The sequence below is a fragment of the Tachysurus vachellii genome, chromosome 25 (assembly GCF_030014155.1).
Source record: "Tachysurus vachellii isolate PV-2020 chromosome 25, HZAU_Pvac_v1, whole genome shotgun sequence".
In the NCBI taxonomy this organism is placed as follows: domain Eukaryota; kingdom Metazoa; phylum Chordata; class Actinopteri; order Siluriformes; family Bagridae; genus Tachysurus; species Tachysurus vachellii.
In genome coordinates this window covers 2,055,412-2,079,267 of record NC_083484.1, presented here as the reverse complement: position 1 = coordinate 2,079,267, position 23,856 = coordinate 2,055,412, and the positions used below count along the sequence as shown (strand labels likewise).

Sequence of the window (23,856 nt, the reverse complement as noted above, 5' to 3'; positions counted from 1 at the left end):
CTCAGTAACAGCTCTGTAAGTCAGTATATAATGGCACCCGAGCTGCAGGAGGAGAAGCTCTGAGGAGCCGGTGGCTGCTGTTTGACCGTCCTGGCTCATCTCATCTCATTAGCGCTGTTTGATTGGGCATGAAGGTGTTCCTCCGTTCTGCCATCGCAAGATGAAGAGCGAGCCTCGGGCCCTCAGCTGCCTGTGAGGATTTTCTGCTCTGCTGCCTGGCCAAAAGAACCTTCCTTTACACCCCAAGCTGCAGAGACAGGAACGATCACACTGATGCATTAATCCCTTCAATGACTGCTAACATGCTAAAAAAAAAGGAAAGCAGATAATATAATATAGTGGAGAACTCTTAGAACATACATAGAACTCTCCTTCTGATAGACCGTGTGGGTGTTCTGTGTCTTGCCTGTGATTCACACTAAAACAAAACCTTTATTTGGATAGTTCAGGGTTCTTCACTGGTATCTGGTCACTTAGAACCTTTCGTACAAGTTTCTTTACAGTGATACCACAAAAAAACCACTTTTTTCTTCCTTAAAGAACCTTCTGGTGTTTAATTCTTAACTGTTGTTGTTGTTAGATAGTTTACATGTTCTCACTGTTCTTAATAAACAGTTATATGGTTCTAGATAGGACCTTTAAGGGCTCCTCAAAAGGGATAAACAGATTACAAACAAACAAACAAACAACCGTGTGTAACTCGATATGAGAACGTTTTTGTGTGGTGATGTATGTAAAGGTTCTCAGCAAGTCAGCAAGTCTTTAGGATTTTCCTTGTGTTTCTCAGTTACATGACAAGCTGCTTTTTTTTTGTCTTTTTAATAAAAAAAAAAGCACGAGAAATAGAGAGACTGTTGATGGAACAACTGTTTATAGCTATAGCATAAGTGAGAACAGGAATTTGCTCATTTCTTGGACGTTCCATAACATCAAATGTAACTATAAATGAATAAAAAATACAATACGTTATTCTTTAATAAATAAAAAACAAAAAACATAATTGATAGCAAATCATTATTGTTTAAGAGAAATAAAACAAGCCAGAACATCATGTTCATGGTTGTAAGTGCAGTTTAAAACACCAGAAAGCTTTCTGCTCTTTTTTATCATTTTATCTTTCCCAATTTAGCGAAAACGAGGTCTTTCAGCCTTAAAAGTCTGAAAAGTCTCAGCTCTTCTACACTTGTGTTTAATAAAAGCACAGGCTAAACGATTAGATATATAGACAGACCATTCTAGTCTATTGAATCAAGCTCAAGCACAAGACACTTAAAGATTATTTGTCAACACTGATCAAGTGTTCCTTAAGGGACTTGTGGTACTTGTGGCCACTTGGTGGCGATCCAACCACATAGATTTATCACCACCACTCATCTCTAACCATCCATCCAACCCTGAAGCTCAGACTCTTCAAAAGTATTCAGTTTGTGAAGAAATTCAAAGCAATGTCCAGTGATTTTAAATAGATTTTTTAAATAAAATATTAATCAAAAGAAGGATAATATTAAAAACGTTGTGATTCAAATGTAGCTCTAATTTTCAGAGTCAAAGTTCACACTTTTTTTTTTACTTTTAATAAAGAAAGAAACACATGACCAAGTGTGAGAAATAAAAATTCTCTGTAAAGCGACGCTCCAAATGTCAGTATGAGTAAGCAAACAAACAGAGAAGATCCAAGTCATCTGTCAGCTGTGACACATCTCCCTCAAAATAAACCAGTTTTTTGCTCCACCAAACAGAAACCTTGAGAGTTAAAGGAATAAATTATATTTATGCAAATTAATCCTTTAGTTCATCAAAGTTTGGTGTCAGGTGTTGATTTTACTATAAGATATGAGGGAAGGAAACTAACAAGTAATGAAAGTTTATTTCAGCTAAAAATCTGCTTCAAAACAGATCCAAGGAGGAATAAAACATGACGCGTCTTTGTGGGAAAATCATCAACAACACCGTGGTGTCATGAAGCAGAGCTACTGCTATCATCCCAGGGTAGATTATTTCATATATACAGCACATCCTAAAGAAGTTTTTATTTTTATTTTTTGCTCAGCATCAGTTTTCCAACGTTTTACTAAACAACAACTTAAATCCACTTATAGTTACGTTTAATGTTGTGTAATGTCTGGAAAGCAAGTCAGCTCCTGTTCTCACATACGTTATAACAGCAGTAGTCGTTCCCTACTTTAGGAAAACTTCATCATATCAGTGATTAAGTGTGAGCTGTTGCTATAGAAACGATAATATGGCATCTTAATAATAATAAACCTTTGATTCTGACCTACAGCACTACTGAGCTGCTGTTATAGAGAATTAATCAGATGACCTTTAAACGTGTAAAAAAAAACACGTTTTGTACGTGATGTAGGTGGACAAAAGGACATCTTGGACAAAAAGACACACTTACATTTTTTTTAAATGATCTCACCTTCCAACAGTTTGACTTTAGCTTTAGACGAAATGGAAATATTTTTTTTACTGTTATTTTAAACGATTTATTTTTGCAGCATGTGGCTTTATAAAGTTTAGGTCACGAAGATGGCTGGTGAATATTTGGATGAAATAACATCAGACCCTCATCAGTTTGATCTAATCCTTTATGGTGAACTGTTTGGAAAGAACATTTAATACACAGTTAAATAAATAGATGTAGTCAAATAAAATGTACTGATACTGAAATAACGCAAATGAAGGCTACAGAGCCTCAGGACCCCTTTAAAATCTGTCTAAACTTGTGTAATGAGAGACAGAGAGCACAGCCCCTGTTCAATAGCGTTTAATTCCATTACTTAAAACATTAACCTGACTGGGTGCTTGTTCTCCAGGCCAATCATCGTTATATTAATAAGTAGCCACGTGTTGCCAGGTGAGGATTTCGCTATGGCATTTTCGCATTTTAGCTGTTTTATTTTTGACATGAACAGTAAACTAGAACTGGATTTGCGTTCACGTTTAATCTGAGTTATTATACGCGTCATGTGTTTACTTTTAATGACTGATAATTGAAACTGAAATTGAATCTGGAGCGTTTTAAATCAACGTTGGATTAGATATCTCAGATCAGAATCTGGCAACCAGGAACTCGCATGGATAATGATGTAAAGACTCACGCCCCCTTGTGATGCTGATGATGCTGATGAAGATCGGTGGAGATCTGAGGTGGGTGGGTGGGTGGTGGTGGGGGTAAAGTGGATGTGGACACACAGGAGCGCATTTAGGAGGAGTCGCCGCTTCCTCTCTTCTCACTTTTGATTTGACAAGTGAAGATTCGCGCTCCACATGACACACACGTAAGAGAGAGATTGCGCGTCTGGGTTCAGTCTGCGGGGATAAAAAAAGCAATAAACTATGGACAGGAGGACGAACTTTGGGGACGTTTTACACAAAACTCTGAACGTCTCGGGTAAAAAGATGGACTCGTTGCGTGCTCCGGGTTCCGAGGCATCGTGCAGAGAGCGCCAGTCGCCGCTCAGATCATTCGATCCGTCCGACTCGGATCCGCTTCAGGCTGTCGGAGGAGTGGGGTCTCTCGGTCTCGCTGGTGGATCCATGCGGGTGCCATACGGCGTTGGAGGCGAAGGCACGAGCGGACAGAGCAGCGGCGGAGAGCAGAGCCCGGACGACGACAGCGACGGCCGGTGCGAAATGATGCTCTTGGCAACGGCTCGAGACCCGAGGACGACTTCTGCAGCGGCGGGTGCGTCGGGCGCAAAGTGCGAAACGGGGAAGAAGAACCGTGAGCAGAAGATGCTGCGGCTAAACATCAACGCGCGCGAGCGAAGACGGATGCACGACCTGAACGACGCGCTGGACGAGCTGCGGGCGGTCATCCCTTACGCGCACAGCCCGTCCGTGCGCAAGCTCTCCAAGATCGCCACTCTGCTCCTCGCCAAGAACTACATCCTCATGCAGGCGCAGGCGCTCGAGGAGATGAGACGACTCGTGGCGTATCTAAACCAGGGCCAGCCCGTGTCGCTTGCACCGAGCCTGAGCGCGTATGAACAGTCGCCCGGGTACCCCGCGTTCCCCACCGGAGCCGCCGCGGCCTCCTCGTGCCCCGACAAATGTACCCTTTTCAACAGCGTCACCTCTAGTCTGTGTAAACAGTGTACCGACAAGCCTTAAACACACACACACACACACACACACACACACACACACACACACACACACACACACACACACACACACACACGCACACACACACACTTCAGTGAGACTGAAACTGACGCCTGTAGGCTGCATTTCATATTCCAAGAACGGATAGAAAAGAATTGTCAACTTTTCTTACATCGCCTAGGATTTCAGCAGATGTGCCGCAGATCCAGCAGTTTGTTCGTTTTTTTTTTCTTTGGTTTAGATATCTCTGATATCTATGTGTGTGGAGTGTGTGCGTGGTGATTGCTCGCGCGTGTATGTATGTACGTATGTAAATATAAAGTAAGTGCTGGTGCGAGTGAACTGAAAGCAAAGTCTATGTGTGAGTGTTGAGAATGGACAGTTTATGGAAATTTGGACCCTAATTATGGACACAGTGAGCTGTTCCGACCTGGCAACATGTGAGCATTACTTGTTTTTTTTTTGGGATCTCTTGTTTAATAACTGCCCTGCAATAATAATAATAATAATAATAATAATAATAATAATAATAATAATAATAATAATAATAATAATCTGTGCTGTTTAGAAATTTCGCTTCCATGTTTGCGTTTGGTGATAAAAACAAACAGCATCTATGACTTCGAAAGCAAAGGAATGGAATTATCAGAAATAATGGACTTTTCTTTGTCACAGCTGATTTCTAACAATCCCACTGCAGCCTTGTTTGAGCCGATGAAGTTGACTTTGGTTTAAATTTCCAGGTTTGCATGAGTGATTTAAGTCTGTTCGCTGTACACCTGGCTTTTTCCCCGTTGTTTTCTTTTCTCACACTCTCATGCAGCAGGCTGTGAATGAGATTTCGGCTTGAACTTGTTGTCAGGTCATCATGATGAGCACTGCAGATACATCCGGTTCACTTTGACTGCACAGGGCCATTTGTATATGTTGACGTCCTGGAAAAAAGCTTTATTAAAATATTTTCATCAAACTTAACTTTTTCGCCTGGTTGTCTGTTTTGAAAAAGTGTAAAGAGATTAAAGGCTGTTTGGTCAGATATTTGTTTTGATTAGTGGATGATTTAAGTGTAGAATAAATAGCAAAATAGTCATTTTCTTTTGGGCAAAACAAGTCGCGAAAAATCGAATATCTAAATTTTACATGTATCTGTATAAAAGAAGACATGACGGATGAACACAGTTGCTTCTCGATCATAAGAGAAAGAGCCTAATTATAATGATTGAAACAATTTCCATGGCGGTGTGTGTGTGTGTGTGTCATGTGTTAATTGGAAAACAACGAAGTACGAAAACTGTCGAGTGCAATCCTTTAATGAAACGTGTCGTTAAAGCAATTAAAACCTTGCGCAGGTGATTAGGGAATGTAATTATTCACTGGTTTAATTGGGTGTGTTTAATCACGACATCACCGCTCCGTCTCTGTGTGTCCGACTCTGTGTGTCAGTGGCAAAGTGGATGAGTTAAAAATATATATGTTAAAAATGATGTAAATAAAATAATAATAATAATAATAATAATAATAATAATAATAATAATAATAAAAGAGAAAACAAATTTACATTGGAATGTGCCTCAACGATGCTTCAAATATCTACCAGGATAATTAATTCGTTTATTACAATAATAATAATAATAATAATAATAATAATAATAATAATAATAATAATAATAATTATTATTATTATTATTATTATTATTATTATTATTATTATTATTATTATTTAGAGTATTTATTTCAGCATTATTGGTTCAGAATTCATTGCTAAAATGTTAACTTTATCTCAATTAAAAAAAATACAAGCAAACAACCTAACAAACAAACAACAACAATAACAATTCAGCATCTTCTGGTAGCTATAAAATCACACAAAATAGATTAAAATGAATCATGTTTCCGAGTCTATATTATCGCTACAGAGCTCAGTTTAACTGTATAATCTAATTTATGAGTTTATACATTTAAATATTTAGATATTTCTAAGGCACATATTAGAAAACTGGACATATAGTGATGTCTGATCAGGAAGTAAAGAAAGAAAACTGTTTTAAATCTCAAATTATTTTTATTATTATTATGATTCTTATTTTAAAATGAAAGATTGCTATTAAAATAATACGAAATCTTTTTTTTTTAAATAAAATATTGTATATGATTTAATCTAAAGACAAACATGCCCTTAATGTCATCATTTCTTTTCAGCACCACGGACAGCTACTGTAACTGTTTAACCCTTTAAAGTCCAGGCTTATTACTCAGTTATTACTGTTAAAGATCGTTCCTATACAGTAATTACAGCGACATTAATAATAAAGCTTAACGAGTGACGAGAGGCAGGAAATGTCGAGCTGAAAACCGAGAGATATGTTTACACGTACTGTTAAAAACGAAAAACTTTAAAAGTCAGAGTTGTATTAAATTCATGACTCATTTTGAATTTATTAAATCCTGATTAAGCATGATTACTATTTTATTTTGTTACTAATATAATCATGTGAGCAGGCAACAAAATAGATTTAGCTGAATAGTAAAAAATAAAAAATTAAATAAAAAAAAGTTGGTATTCATTGCTTTAATCACACGTTTCTCTTTAATCACACCAGAGCTGGATGCCAAAAAAACGATTTTAACAAGAGCAGCGCTCCACTTTTTTAATGTGTCCACTCTGTTATTAGGCATTTAGACAACACTGATATTAGTCTGTCCTTCCTAATCCTGAGCGTGTCGCAGACGTGAAGGCGAGCGCTCGAGTCGTTAATCAGGGCCAGCAGTAATCAGCCATCACTGGGCTCTGCTGGAATAAATACTGTCAGCAATTACTGTTTGGAGTCAACTACTTTCCTGGATTTCTACTTTTTTTTTCTCCCCCACATTCGCTCTGTTCATGGTAATACTTTTGGCAGAGAATGAGAGAGAAGCTCAGTGATGAGGTTTAATTATACATGGCTATGAAATGCATTATTTAATGCAGTAATTAGCCTCACGCTAAAAAGTCTAATTCACCTGGGAAGTGAAATAGGATGAGCTAAAAGAGGAATCTTTTCACAACATTGAAGCACAAGGTTTCTTTGTGTTCTCTAGAGAACCCTAGTGTTAAAGAGCCTTAAACCTTAAACCTTAAACCTGAACCTTAAAGAGCAAAACCCTTGACTTTGTAATAATTCGACTAATGCGTACAGTAAAATCAATGCTATCCATTTTTAAAAATTTATCTATATGTAAATAATGAAAAGAACAATTTTGAGGTTCCGTATTTAAAGCAAGTGATAGAAAGATTTTAGGTTCTGTACAGAACGTACATTTTAAGAGCGTAAGGGGGAAATGGAGAAGAAGTGCTCAGGACTATCGCTGTATCATGCATCATGTGCATTTCAGTGATACGACTTTATACTCGTGAGCCGCCAGCGATAGGCAAGCTGGAGCAGTTTGATTTTATTATTCATGAAGCCAATAAAGCGTAATCTGTCTTTAAAGCGTCTATATGGATCCTCAGAGGTCATGAATACGAATGTGAGATGAAAAAAATAAATAAAATAAGCGCCTTTTTTACAAACCATAAAATATCCAATTTGCAATATCAAAAGCCAACAGAACACCAATTCATAATAAAGATGTGCTACAGTGTGAGGATGATAAACACGTGTGAGCGAGGGATTGGACTTTATCCTCTTTCATATCTCTGCCACACCACAAGCGTGGGAATCTTTTTCTCCGTGCGAGGCCTCCGACTGTCACAGGCTGTAAAACTCAAAAGCGGCAGCCATGACAGATCTGTTTCTACGACAAACACATAAACATGTAAAGACGCTGAGACACACACGAGTGTGAAACGATCACAAGGTCACATACTACATCATCAAAGACTAGGAATAAAAAGATCAATTTTTAATTCGTATTCTGTAAGAAGACATTGTTTTAATATTTGTCGAATGTGTCTCCTGTGTCAATAAGTTCTCAGAGGCGGAACTTACATCCTGGGGGTTTGCACCAACACTTCAGGACACTTCCTTTATTTTTCTTTGAGAGAGAGAATAAATAGAAAGACATATGTATATATAACTTATAACTGTAACTATAAATGAATAAAAAGAAAGTACACGGAATTCTCTATTTAAATCACCTGATCGCTGATTCATTTCCTGTGACATCACATCCTGAAGTGTTTTATCATTTTTATCACTGTATTAAGAATTGTTCAAATTTTCTTCTAAAATTAAATTCATGTTATTTTCGTGTTCAGTTTCCTGTGATTGAACAAATGTAGAACTGTAGAATATTCCAGAGGTTCAGCGTTTGACCTGAAAAGCTTTAAGGCTCAAGGTTTTGTTCTGTTTTCGTTCTTGTCATTAATCTCATCGCTCCGTCGGATAACACAACGACACAGTGACATTTCGGAGCATTCTCTGCGGTCAGCATGGAGGAGATTAAACTCCTAATCCGACTCCAACGCCAGGTTCTTGTGCGATTATCAGATGTTGTTGGACGTTTGGGGATTTGAGAGTCAAGCTGCAGCATTGAGAGATTCCAGGTGATTTCTCTCACTTCCGTGACTTGTGTAAAAATGAGAGACGTCCACTGCTCTAGGTAGCTCTAGGTCCGACTGCTCTAGGTAACAATGTTGAGTAAACTTAATAAAATACACAGTTTTTAACATAAATTAATGTTAAATTACAGGAATTATGAAAAGGATTCAATGTAAATGTAACTTCTACATTTAATTTCAGACTGGAAGAGTTTGCGGTTAAGTTGGGTATGTTTGGAGCTGTGAGTGTGAAGGCGTAAGGGCGGAGCTGTGAGTGTGAAGGTGTGAGGGCGGAGTCCTGAGGGCGGAGTCTTGAGGAATGTATCCTGCTCCATCTTGCCTAGTCAGTGTGTTTTTGGCTCTGTATCTTCTCACACACTTTTCCCTTTTCCAGCCTAGCTTGAGTGGGAAAAGTGTGCAGATTGTTCAGGAAGGGTGCGGAGTCAGTACGAGTTTAGAGAAGCGTTCAGTGCAGGAATGTCACTCCCTCAGGCTGATATTCAGTGGTTCTCAATCAGGTTCTCATTCAGGAAGTGTGAATAATATCAATTTATCAAATACTCCAACTTCAACACACCACCAAGTGCTGACTTACTGTTTTAAGAATCATAACAAGGTTCTCTTTTCTTTAGAGACTTGGAGTGATGAGTCTAATGATTACACACACACACACACACACACACACACACACACACACACTCAGTAACCTCAAACCCTGTGTCCTTGGCCTTCACCCTTCACCTTGCACTCGTTGCACAGTGAATTTTATGGCTAATTTCCGGCAATTTATCCTGGCAGTTTGGGCTGAAATTCCCAGAGGAATAATGTGCATAATTTGCATAAATCATTCGGATTGCATGCATATTAGCGTGCACAGGCCCCCTGTCTGGCAGCATGGCGTTTATTTTGTAATCAAAACTGACTTCCTTTTAGCAAAAAACCTAAAAGGTTTCTGATAAAAGTGTCGTCCACTTAAACACACTGAGTGATGCTACACAGAACAAGGCACTAGAGGAGACCCGAGTGTCAGAGAACCCTGTCTAAGTAGCTGCTAATTAGCATCCATAATCATCTCATCTCTCTGTATGAAGAGCTGCAACTTTTCCTAAAGCATGAGGCCAAAGGTGAGAGGAAACAGGAAAGGGAAAAAAACACCCACTTGACCAACATGGGGCGAGCTGTTTCACGTGACTTATTGTTCTTTTGAGCAGCGTAACAAAGCCACTCGTGACGTTATGGGTAAGTGCGCTCATCCAACTCTGCTGCAGGATGAAGCCTGACAATCCGACACTTGTCTGCTGGGTGGATGTTAATCACAGTAATCCAGGGCAGGGAAAGCAAAGGGCATTAGCGCAGCGCTAAATGACACGTCTGCCCCATCCTCCTCTCTGTGGGGGGTCAGACACAACAGGGGGAGGGCGGAGGTGTAAAGGAGGGGGATCAGTTTTGGGGTGTCGGTGCCTTCTTTTAATATCTGGATAATAATTATACATTTAGGCAAAATAGATTTATTAAAAATGATCTTCCTGGAAAAGCTCAAATTTGGTACCATGACACTAAATTCTCCTTGAATTAAAATTTTAGCAAAGCTTGAATTCTTGCTTCTGATTGGTCAGAAGGTGTGAATTAATTTTTTTTTCATACAAGGCATTAAGTTTTCGAGCAACACAACAGGTTGTGAACGTTTCTAGGGAACTTGTTTCATGCCTGTTCCATAAACATTAACCGTAACTACAAATAGATTGTTTTAAAGATCAGGTTTTATGAGTTTATTCATAACAATTTTTCACCACTTTGCTCCAGTGTGAGATAAATAAATGATCATTTTGTCCTACTGGAGAACTCGATTTTACTGTTGATTATTTTCCTTTAATAACGTCACACCCACGGTGCAGGAACGTTGTAGGGACGTTCTCACAGCGTTGAGAAGTGTTCTAATTTCCTGGGAAAATAACGATTCTGTGAAAGTAAATTAGTGATGATGTCTAATTAGCATATTCTTGCATATTCATTGATTACTGCATCATGGATTTGGTGCATTTTAATAATTCTTTAAGTGTTTATGTGCAATATTACACACATTATTATTATTGTTATTATTATTATTATTATTATTATATTTACAAACAATATAATTAATATACACAATTTTAACACTTCTACATTGTGTGTTGCTGTGAGAGACAATATGACTTTAATCATGTGTGTGTGTGAGTGTGTGTGTGTGTGTGTGTGTGTGTGTGTGTGTGTGTGTGTGTGAGAGAGAGAGAGAGAGTGTGTGTGTAAGAGATGCAGGATAACAGGGGAGTTCTTCCACTAAGCACCAGGGGATGGAGTGAATGATCCAGTGCAGAGGAACAGCATCTGTTTCTGTGTGTGTGTGTGTGTGTGTGTGTGTGTGTGTGTGTGTGTGTGTGTGTGTGTGTGTGTGTGAGTGTGTGTACGTGTGTGTACGTGTGTGTACGTGTGTGTACGTGTGTGTGTGTGAGCACTGAGCAAACAAGGCAATTTAGAGCCTGTCAAGGGACTAGCGCCTCTGAACACTACACACACACACACACACACACACACACACACACACACACACACACACACACACACAACACCAGTTTATCAGGACACATCCAGCGTCTAATAGCCGTAACAGTACAAAAACAGGAAGATATTTAAAAAGTGTAAGTGTGAAATACATTTCATGGGGGTATAAAATATACAGCAGAAGCTGAAGCACCTGAACTGATGTGTGAACTGTCACTGTTTACTCTTGTAGTAAATAACAACATCAATAACAGCCAAAAGAAAGATCCTACAGAATCCTAAGAATGTGGAATATTTACAGAGAAATATTATGTCTCATCTCAAGTCTGATTTTTTCCTGCTGTTTACGTTAACATTTTATATAAGCATTTTATTTCAGTTTAGTTTATGCTTCTCACACTGACTTGAATTCTTTGTTAGGCTCAGACTCAGTCTCAGTCTCAGTCTCAGTCTCAGTCTCAGACTCAGTCTCAGATTCAGTCTCAGTCTCAGTCACAGTCTCAGTCTCGGACTCAGTCTCAGATTCAGTCTCAGTCTCAGTCACAGTCTTGGATTCTTTGTCAGTCTCAGACTCAGTCTCAGATTCTTCCTCAGTCTCAGATTCAGTCTTAGTCTCAGACTCGGTCTCAATCTCAGATTCTTTCTCAGTCTCAGTCACAGTCTCAGTCACAGTCACAGACTCAGTCTCAGTCTCAGTCAACGTCTCATTCTCAGTCTCAGATTCAGTCTCAGTCACGGTCTCAGTCTCAGATTCAGTCTCAGTCTCAGATTCAGTCTCAGTGACAGTCTCAGTCTCAGATTCAGTCTCAGACTCAGATTCAGTCTCAGTGACAGTCTCAGTCTCAGTCTCAGATTCAGTCTCAGTGACAGTCTCAGTTTCAGATTCAGTCTCAATCTCAGATTCAGTCTCAGTCACAGATTCAGTCTCAGTGACAGTCTCAGTCTCAGATTCAGTCTCAGTCTCAGATTCAGTCTCAGTCACAGATTCAGTCTCAGTGACAGTCTCAGTCTCAGATTCAGTCTCAGTCTCAGATTCAGTCTCAGTCACAGATTCAGTCTCAGTGACAGTCTCAGTTTCAGATTCAGTCTCAGTCTCAGATTCAGTCTCAGACACAGATTCAGTCTCAGTGACAGTGTCAGTCTCAGATTCAGTCTCAGTGACAGTCTCAGTCTCAGATTCATTCTCAGTCTCAGATTCAGTCTCAGTGACAGTCTCAGTCTCAGATTCAGTCTCAGTCTCAGATTCAGTCTCAGTGACAGTCTCAGTTTCAGATTCAGTCTCAATCTCAGATTCAGTCTCAGACACAGATTCAGTCTCAGTGGCAGTGTCAGTCTCAGATTCAGTCTCAGTCTCAGATTCAGTCTCAGTCTCAGATTCAGTCTCAGACACAGACACTGACACTGACCAAGATTGAAGCCTCTGATAAAAAGCTTAATCCAATAAGAATAAGAGCAAGACAAGGCCACGTTACGTGTCATCTTCTGCCCGAAGACGTCGTTAAAATGAAACACTGACATGGAAAGCCATGAAAAATGAAAATTAACACCAGTTATTAAAATGATTGGATTTGCAGATAGCTAATTAAAGGATGTCAGGACGCTTGGCCGTGCACAGGCCTGGCGGATGCTAATGAGGACCAATGGGCTCGTGCTCTGTAATTTCCGGCCTAATGAGGATGGTTTAAATGTAAAGTTTGGTAGATGGAAGACGGGGAGGAGGGAAGATACGCGATCACGGCCACCGATGTAATCTTTCTCATTATGCCCATTAAGAGGCATGTTTTACAACCTCAGCGAAAGCGCGGCCCGGCCGAGGGAGTGGTGCGAAATTCAATTATCCTAAAGGCTTTCACCAAACAATAAAAACATTTTATTATTAGTCAATTAGCAGGAATGGTTAACATCTGAAGGTCATCCACCCTTGTCTTGTCTTACGACCGGCCTTTTTGTTAAAGTAACTGGAGTCGTATATTTTATCATCAGAGCTTCAAATAGTCATAATACTGACCACGAGAGACGTTCAGACATTTACGTGTTGGGTCACTGAGGCTGCTGGGTAACTCACTAACTTTTAGGATTTGATTGGAGATTAAAAAATCCATTTTGTTTAGTTATTTATTATTTCAATTGAACTCCATTAACTCCATTGGTCTTAGAAAGTATAGAAGTAGAAACTCCATGGTGGAGTTTGTCAAAATGTTCCGCTGATTTGTTCTGAGACGTGTCACGTGATGCCACGACACGCATTAAGCCAAATCCTTCTACCCTTCACGTGTACTGTATGGAACATGATTGTGGTTTAATCCTGAAGTTTCACATGTGCACATGTTTGTGCAAAGTTTCTCTGGCTTCCTTTCACCTCTCAAAAACATGGAGTTTGGTGGATTCCTTTTTTATCCTGGTCAGTGTCGATGAGGCAGATCCAACATGGTGTGTGTGTGTGTGTATGTGTGTGTGTGTGTGTGGGTGATATGAATATTCACTACGTAACTCTGAACTCTTTCATTCTGAAACCGTTCCGTTTTCTCCCTTTTTACCTTTTGGATGGATTTTAAAATGCTATAACGTTACCTTCAACGTGGATGAGCTCCATTACCAACGTCAGTGATTATGTATTTTCAGAAAAATTCTCTGAGAGTTCTGTTTTAAAAGTACAAAAAAAAAACCCCAAGTAAACACAATTTTGAAAAACACACACAAAAAAACCCATTTCACACAATTAAAATTTCTTTCATTTACTAATCGAATGCTAGTTATTAGCGGCTTAGGCTTCCTGACACGTCCTCGGCGTTCGTTTAGACGAGGATCTTTATCATCATAATTAAGCCTTAACGAGCCGATTAAAAATAAATGTTAGACGTTGACGACGGCAAACGCTTCACTCCGCTGAAATTGATTTGCTGTTGAATATTTAAAAATACAGAAGCTCGTGAATCTCGAGTGCATGTTTACGTCCTCGACCTTAAACAGCTCTGGATGTTAAGCTGAGTAATGTAACAGTGTGAATTTAATAAGCAGCGTGTTTTACTGGGACGCGACAAGCGTAAGACTGGGAGCTGGACTGATTAAACCGGACTGATTTAATCAGATTGATATTGGTATAAACATCACGGTGATTAATACAAGGGTTATTCATGTTTGCTGAACATTAAACCGCTGATACAAGACACGTGGCATTGAAATCTGGACGTGAAGTAAAAAGGTGGAGTTTACGTAAGGTTGTGCTTGTTAAAGAGATTCTTTTGCTTTCCTGACAGCGTCGTGTGCCGGAGGTGTGCAGAGACGACGTCTCGAGGGACAACACGCCTTCCTCACCGCCACGCCACACCAATTACACGAGCATTTTCTCAGACAGGTCAGTGGCGGACCTGCGTATAGATTAAGGTCATCATTGAGCGGATGTAGACGTCGACCCTGTCGGCTTCACATGACAGCCGCTAACTCATCACGGACCGCACCGCAATCAGGAAAATCACTGACCAGCGTAGGAACTCGGTCGGTTTTCCACGTGAACTGCCTTAAAGTGGAGTAAGCCTGGTGTAACCGGAGCATGAGATGACAGGCCGATTAGCAGACTCTTTAGAAAGTGGCCGAAGGTTTTAATGCGGCAGGAAGAAATGCTTTTAGCGGAAAAATAAAGTCAGGACAAACAACTAACATAAGATTACACTAAAGATAAAAAAGATCTACACTAGAGATAAAGTTCAATAGCATTGTGGAACATAAAAGCTGGTATTAGCTAGCATTATGGGAAGAGTTAAAATAAGTAAGATAAAATAAATGAATGAAGCAAAAAAACAACAAATTTATAATTTTTATTATAAAATAAAATTTGATTTGTGGAAAACAGGGAAATGGAAATAGAGTAAGAAAAGATGAGCTAGCGTTGTGGGAAAAAGCTTACGTTAGTTAGGATTGTGGAAAAAACATCAATTAAATTAAAGTTAGCAAATAGTGGAGGAGTAAGCTTAAGTTAGCTAGCATTGTGGAAAGAGATTTAGCTAAGCTAGCAGTATAAAAACAGAGTAAGGCAATCTACAACTTCAACCATGTACACAATCGCAGTGTTTGCGTGGTGGATTAGACGTTAGCTAAACTTTTTTCAACTGTATTATTGCCGAGTTCAGTTTAAACAGTTAGCCGAAAAAAGTTGAATGGGTTTTATATGCGTTTTACGCATGAGTACATGAGTACATACTGTAAATATGAGATATAGATGTAGGTATTTTTCGTTTGGTGTAATTACAGGGTGGAGGTAGTTGAGTTCACGCTATTTTCTGGCTGCTGAAACACATGATCCTTACACTGTTTAGCATTTAGCGTTACTCAGTGTTCCAGATCTCAGCTCCAGAGAGGTAGGAGGTCTGTCCTGTGACACAGATGAAGCATGAGAGGTGGGCACCTATAGACGTGACGCTAGACCGTGAGGCTCGCCCGACAGTCACGTTATAGACCTGCGGAAATGTCACTCTCCAGGGGGCTTCCCGCGAACAGGTCCAAAAGACAACGCTACCGCACCAACGCTACAAACACAAAACACAAAGTGACACCTTCACAATACCGAGGTGCCGCGAAAGATCATCCTCCTGTCAGCCTCAGAGGTAGCGGAGACTCTGACGCTGATGTAAATGTCATCTGGTGTATTTAAGAAGATTTCTGGTTTGGAATTTGTGTCCTGTTCCCGAGGCTCATTTTCTGAGGCTGATCGTTCTACATTTCTGACATTTCCATTCCGACGACAGAGATGACTCGCTAAATTGTTGCTCCATTATCCGCGAGTAGTTTTGTCATTTGCACTGTCTGGGAGATTCCCTGGAGATGCCGAGTCGCGTTAGGAGCAAAGAGGGAGAGTAATTTAGATGTCACATCTCTTTAGCCTGACCTTACAAACCATCACAAAAATATAATCGCATTTGTCTTTTTAATGGCATCCTACAACTCACTGAAACAAGGTTTCTGGAGATCCCTGTGATTTTTATGGGACTTCCTGGAGGAGAGAAGCTGCTTTCATGCCAGTGTGTCCATCATTAAGTTGGCGCTTTGAGCTCTGACCCTGCGGCTGTGACCTGATGGAGGCAGAGCTGATGTTCTAGTTTGAAGCGAGATGCACACTTTTCAAAAATGGCCGTTTTGTACTGTTCCCACTAAAAAGATGGAGAATTCACTGAATTACAGAGGCGCACATCTGTAACTGCGATGTAGCTGAGGCTAATAGTCTTATATGTCAACATCTGGGGTTGTGTTTCAACAGTTGCTCAGGGTTTCTGGGGGAACAGTAGTAGGGTTCATATCTAACTTGTAGTGGTTTAGGCCACACCAATTTTGAGTCAAAATCTAAATATAGAATCAAACATGAATAATTTGAGCATTAAATAGATACAGATTCAAATAGTGTCAATATGGTACACCTACAATCATGTTATCATTTCCAACAGAAATGTTCTAAAGGTGCTTTAGGTCACAACCGGGATCTGCCCCTCAGGATATCAGTGATTGTGTGAGTGAATGAGAGTGTGTGTGTGTGTGCCCTGTGATGGGTTGGCACTCTGTCCAGGGTGTATCCTGCCTTGATGCCCGATGACGCCTGAGATAGGCACAGGCTCCCCGTGACCCGAGGTAGTTCGGATAAGCCGTAGAAAATGAGTGAATGAATTAATGTTATATCATTGACACAGCTTTCTAAAGACTTTTGCAAAATCCACAGATTAACTGATTGTCTTTTATCATGATTATCATGATACCTTACAGGTTATCTTACAAGCAAGGAATAAAAAAAATACTGCACCTTTAAGCCCATAAAATCTTTCCGTTAATAAGCTTTTTAATAAACGGTGTTAAAATATTCAAATAGTTTTGCCCCGACACTGCTGTACAACCACAAAGCCATGTAAAAAGCGACTGCTAAACAAATCACTTGCTGCTAAATCCATGTTTTTGAGGACTTTCTGTCAAGCTCTTAACAAATTTCATCTCAGAGCCCTGCGACAGAAATGCATTAAAGCACTTTGACATAACACGGGCAGTCGAGAGACGGCAGCTGTCTGAATAATGGATTTGCAATATGTTACAGAACAGCTGTCTGCTCAGCAGAAATGAAATGTTCTTCAGGAGTGAGACGGCACACAACATTTTTGTTTACGGAACCTGCGGTTATTAGGTTTAATCCTGCGGGATTGTGACCTCAGAGATCTGGAGGTAGGTGGAGCACATCAGCAAACTGTAGCGTAATCGCTCCTCGTCACCTTTCTGTTCTCGCTGTCTACACGGCTTCGTCTTACTTTATGACTGCTTATTGTGCTCAGTCGCTTTATCTGTCATTCAAACCGTGTTCAAGCATTTCGACCCGGCGCTCAGAGGCTGCGATGCCACCGCTTTCACACAGCTATGAACGCTGCCTTGGGACAAGGTGGTCTCTTTACAAAATGGGACATGGTGTTGGACTACAGATCGGAAGGTCGTGAGATCTAATGCCAGATCAACTAAGCTGCTACTGCTGGGCCCCTGAGCAAGGCCCTTAACCATCAACTGCTGAGTTGTATAAAATTAGACAATAATGTATGTCGCTCTGGATCAAGATGTCTGCCAAATGCTGTAAATGTAAAATAAAAAAGCCCCTATTAAAAATAAACCGAAGTACAGAGAGAAAGTGGACTTTTAGGATTCTGCCTGCACTGATTGCTCTTGATAGCTCTGGTGAGTCAGAGAGAATCCCCAAAAAATTTAACTGAAAGTTTTTCTAACATTATACATAGCAAAAAATATATCTATCTATCTACATTGACTCTTTGTTCATTGGGTTTACACTGATCAGCTATAACATCCAATCCACCTGTGTAACATTGTGTAAACCCGCCTTGTGCCAAGAAAACAGCTTATATCCGTCGAGGCATTTTATTATTAAGAACTTTAATCAAAATTTTATCAACAATAACACTTCAAATGGCAGAAATGAACTTTTACCCATTTATTACTTGCCCTTTATTTACAGTATATAAACGTGAATGAGTTCATTTAAATGGTTTATTATTAGTGTCATCTAACGAGTGATATTGATTTACGAACCGAATACCAATAATAATAATTCTGATTTTACACATGATGGTGAGATGGAGACGGTGGAGGGGATCAAATCCGATCCTGGCCTCCGTCACAGGGGATAGTGGGTGGTTGGCTATAAACAGATGCCGTCCAGTGACAGAGCTTAAAGGATGAGGCAGAGGGGCCAGATGTTGGTCTGACCTCTGGATCTCAGGACCTGCTGACAGCCAGTGATGGCACAAGACTTGGCAGCTGCCAGCGATCCAGTCAGAGACACCCGAAATCAGAAAGTAGAGAAATTTCCATTTCCTCATTCGCTTTCTCCTGGCAACATGGCCGCAGAGCGAGGCTGCTGGTCAGCTGTGTCAGCGATAGGGATTTCTACACAAACCCTTGCCAGAAGCCATTGTGTCAAAGCTTACTTAGAGGAACAAACAAGAACAACTGCAGGCCCTGCCACTTCGAATCGAGCTCAAACCTAACAGCTGTTTGTTGAGAGAATGCAGATGCAAATCCAAACAGTAGGTCTGTTACGCGTAAAGAACCTTCACGTGTCTAGTTCCTATTGCTCACAGCTATTAGTAATAATACTGTATCTGCTAGACCACACCATGAAAATGTGGATTGTTTGGTATTTGTGGTTGTGTATATCAGAGGGCTGTGAACTTAAAACCCAGTACTGTAAAGCTGAGCCTTTCACCTGTTTAGCTTGACTGCGATCTTCTTTGGATATAAGTCCTGGATCTAATACGGAGAGAAGCTGTGTTCCGATTAGGTCGCGTCTCTTGCATGTATAAACGCGTGTCTTCTTGTATCTCTTTGCCTTGTTACGCCGTCCAAATCAGCATTCCTTCCCCTTTTAATTTGGCATGTAAAATCCCTGGCATTTTGACTGTGCGCATCTTGGCTCTTAACACCCCAGTCAAAACTGTCTTTGTGCAAGAAGAGAGGCCTGTGGCGGTTTCCGTGGTGATGGATGAATTTGGAGTTGTGTGTGTGTAAGAGAGAGAGAGAGAGAGAGAGAGAGAGAGAGAGAGAGAGAGAGAGAGAGAAAGAGAGAGACAGACAGACAGAGAGAAAGAGAGAGAGAGTGAGACAGAGAGAGAGAGCGACAGAGAGAGAGAGAGGCCTGGAGTGGTGCATAGTGACAAGACTGCCTCTCTCACGCCGTGAAGTACAGCGTGGGCTCTGCGGCAAAGCTACCGGTCAGCTGCCAACAGATCAGCCTGAAACTCATCTCTCTCTCTCTCTCTCTCTCTCTCTCTCTCTCTTTCTCACACACACACACACACAAACACACATCCACAAACACCCCAATGTTGACAAGCTCAAAAGCTACACACACAATAGCAGCTCTGTGTATTTCTTACTCCAGAACCTCTAGCCTGTGTTTAATTCACGTTTGACAGAAAAACACAACACCATTTCATACAGGTCATGTGCCATGGGCTGAATGTGTGTGTGTGTGTGTGTGTGTGTGTGTGTGTTACACCACAATAACCTCCCAAACATCCACAGTTATGGGTCACACCTACAACGGTCACTTAGAGTAGAAAAACATTTAGGGATTTTTTTTTCACAGCATCAACACAATCGACAGGGAAAAATAGACTCGCACATAATCACTGAAAAAGAAAACATGGGCCGGAGCCAGGCTTTGAGCTGCGATCCCTCCAACACAATTCTGTTTTTGTTCAATCCGATTTTCATCGTCACGTGTTTGTGAAAGTAAATGAAACAAAAGCAGTGCTCTTGTAAACCAATGATGAAAATCTAGGGTTAGTGTTATGTTACAGGAACTTTCATCTCTCAAAACAGCATAATCCTTAGATTAAATAATCCTCGGGAGCAAAAAATGAAATAAATAAAATGCTAGATTAGCACAGGGCTGGGTCTAAATATAATAAACCTCAAATATTGATATAGAATAAAGATTAATACATTTAATTACAATCTTGTTGGATTTACAAAATATTTTACTTCATCTTTAAGCTTGTAAAATGTCAACATTTTTAGAAATGGAATTTTTTCCCTTTTTTTTCCCAGGCAATTGTTTGTGTTTTAGCAATAATAGTGTTTTCTTTTTGTTAAAAAATTGTTAAAAAATTGTTATAAAACTATTGAATCGCGAGCTGGGGGGCACGGTGTCTTAGTGGTTAGCACGTTCACATCACACCTCCAGGGTTGGGGGTTCGATTCCCACCTCCACCTTGTGTGTGTGGAGTTTGCATGTTCTCCCCGTGCCTCGGGGGTTTCCTCCGGGTACTCCGGTTTCCTCCCCCGGTCCAAAGACATGCATGGTAGGTTGATTGGCATCTCTGGAAAATTGTCCGTAGTGTGTGATTGCGTGAGTGAATGAGAGTGTGTGTGTGCCCTGTGATGGGTTGGCACTCCATCCAGGGTGTATCCTGTCTTGATGCCCGATGACACCTGAGATAGGCACAGGCTCCCCGTGACCCGAGGTAGTTCAGATAAGCGGTAGAAGATGAGTGAGTGAGTGAGTGAATCACAAGCTTTTTTTGCATTATATCTCACAATATTTATCATGATCATTTTATCAAAGAAATACCTTAAAAACAGAAATGATGTTCAATCTCCAAAGCAACGGTTTAATTCCTAACCATTTAGAGTTGTGAAAAAAAATCTTTTTAAAGCAGTGCTTGCATTTGGATATCTGAGCTCTCAGCATTTCACCTGGAGAAATCTTTGACAGTATCTGAGGCTGCAGTCCAGCGCTTGTCATAATCGCTGAGCGTCATCTGCGTCACGGGGAGCAGCAGAATGACAGCTCGCGACGTCTGCAAAGACACGGCCCCGGGAAAGAAACTCGCCCAAAATCTCAGGCTACACAAGTGGATCAGTGAGAATCAGGAGAAAAACACACAACTGTTCATTTATACACTCCGCTAAAGTTCCCAGTATGTGTGTTACGGACACACACGCGACAAGACGGAACACGGTGCCGTGGATTATAGTGGATTATTTCCTCACTGTCTGGATTTATGGGCCGGCAAATTAAATTCTGATGCAAATTAAAAGCATTAATCAGATTATTTTAAATTCATCAAATATCTAGTGCTGACTAGATGCTGGTGATTTATCCTGTGGTAAATAACACACTGGAGAGTCGTTAGTGTAATATTCACACAAAGGTGAGTCATGTGACCAAAAAACCCCCAAAAAAATGATTTTTGATGATACCTGATGTGTAGTTTTGCTAATAAATGACAAGCAAAACGTGTTTAATTAACATCAAGGGGAAAAAATGATTAATTTAAAAAGTAAGTAAGTACTTCCAAATTTTACAAGATTTAAAGATTTGATTTAAAAAAAAACAACAAAAAAAAAACTCCCTTGACCAAATTTAAATGATTTAAATTATTAAACATATCTATTTTATTATTTAGGGGGACACGGTGGCTTAGTGGTTAGCACGTTCGCCTCACACCTCCAGGGTTGGGGGTTCGATTCCCGCCTCTGCCTTGTGTGTGTGGAGTTTGCATGTTCTCCCCGTGCCTCGGGGGTTTCCTCCGGGTACTCCGGTTTTCTCCCCCAGTCCAAAGACATGCATGGTAGGTTGATTGGCATCTCTGGAAAATTGTCCGTAGTGTGTGATTGCGTGAGTGAATGTGTGTGTGTGCCCTGTGATGGGTTGGCACTCCGTCCAGGGTGTATCCTGCCTTGATGCCCGATGACGCCTGAGATAGGCACAGGCTCCCCGTGACCCGAGGTAGTTCGGATAAGCGGTAGAAGATGAATGAATGAATGAATTTTATTATTTACAAAACATCTTAGAAAAGTGACAATTTATCACAATTGTAATTTTATATTTTTTACACAAATAAGTGATAAATGAATATTATAATATTTATGCTATTCGTGCTAATATTTAGCTTGACATTTCTCCTGACATTGTTAATCAAGCAGGAAGTCAAATACTCAGTGCACTAACAAACTCTAACAAACTCTAATGTATGTATTGTATAAAATATATCTGAATTTTTTTTTATATTGAAATAACACACGGAAAACAAATAATTCAAGTCCTTCTAAAGACGTCACATACTGTAGGACATTTGTAAATATGTGTCAGGGGACAGATGCAAAAGAAAATCACCTTGTCCATCAAATGAATTGGGTTCCATGTTGATATTACTGTATATCAGCTAATTGCTCAGCCCCAGTCAGCATTTATGTAATGAAACATCACATTATTATATATTATATTATAAAAGAAAGTTTCTTCTCTCGTAGCCTTGTTTCGATCGCGAGCTCAGGTTATTCTCTGTCTGGAGTTTCTTAAGGTTTCCTCCCCAAGAACATGGTGTGAACGAGTGAGTGGGAAAGTGTGTTGCTTTCCATCTACAGTGTATTTCTGCTTCACCCCCAGAATTCCACCCTGGGGGTAGATCAGGGGGTAGATCGACCAGTACAGCAGTTTACTCTTTATGTCTTTTGTCTTTCTTCACACTGTATGGACTTGTTATCTGCTGCAAATTTCTTTCACGTTTCTGATCTTTGATGCATGTGATATCGTCTCGGAAACAAATCAAACACTCGGCTAACGGCAGAACCTCAGACTGGGACAAAAATCTTAAAGCGAGTCTTAAAGCGACATGATGCTGGAGTACACTTTTTGTCCCAGGGTCAGCATATGTCCTGTAGTGTGGACTATGTGTAATTCTAGTGTTGGCTGGTGCAGCAAAATCATTCATGCGTTAATATTGGCCCCCTGGTTAAGTTTTTTGGTTCTTGCCAGCTGAACTTATCACACACACACACACACACACACACACACACACACACACACACACAAATTATTTCACTCCCACGCAGGTCTTATCGACATTAATACCCATCTATTTTTCTGTCGTCTTTTCCGATACTGTAACGAAAAACCTTCCGCGAAGCCCAAATAGTGTGATTAATAAAGCGCAGCTCTCCCTCTGGGCAGATGAACTCTACGGCTTCATAAAGACCCTGGCAGCGCTGCGCTATGCTTAAAGAGCTCACATGCAAGGTTCAACAACTGTGAAAGAACTATTAAAAAGGACACACAAAGCGGTGACCTTGACTGACAAGTGCTCTTCATTTTGGCAATAAACAGCGGTGAGCCTGATAAGTGTTCATTGGCGCAGAGAATAATTACCTATCCATCAGTGTGGCTGCAGCGTCTCAGCTCGTATAAATGGAACATACATAATGTACAGCAATAATACCAATCGCACAGAACCTAATGTATTATCATTATTTGTGGGCTGAAGCCCTTTTTCCCCCTCCTTCCTCTCCCGGCCTGCGTAAATGCCTTCGGACCACGATAATTTCTGTCTAATCTCTGTTCCGTATTATAATTTTCATAGCCCCGAACGACAGGAGGAGAATCAATGTGCTTCTATCAATGGCTAAACAGAGGAGCGGATGCTTTATACGCGCGTGTTACTGCCCACTCACACACGCTCTATCAATTTACGATAAGAGCAGGAGGAGCAGTAAATTTACAGCTGACCGCCGTCTCGCAGCAATGTCACCAGAGGACTCGCGATAGCACCGGGGCCAGAGGACACGAGGATTATGGGTAGTCCGTCACGGGGTCATTTTAAATCTCGGCACGTTAACTTGCGACGCAGAGAGGAAAAGTGTACGTG

At 40.4% G+C, this 23,856-nt stretch overlaps 1 protein-coding gene across 1 annotated transcript; it reads left to right on the top strand.

The window, feature by feature from the left end:
- Window positions 1-3,293: 3,293 nt before the first annotated feature.
- Window positions 3,294-5,001, top strand: bhlhe22 (basic helix-loop-helix family, member e22). The gene has a single exon (XM_060861862.1). It carries the CDS (start codon window positions 3,346-3,348, stop codon window positions 4,120-4,122), a length of 777 nt encoding a protein of 258 aa, XP_060717845.1. The 5' UTR covers window positions 3,294-3,345; the 3' UTR covers window positions 4,123-5,001.
- Window positions 5,002-23,856: the final 18,855 nt, after the last annotated feature.

Bases quoted from the DNA above. Each gene is read 5' to 3' on its own strand.
- bhlhe22 (XM_060861862.1), top strand. From the start codon at position 3,346: ATGGACAGGAGGACGAACTTTGGGGACGTTTTACACAAAACTCTGAAC.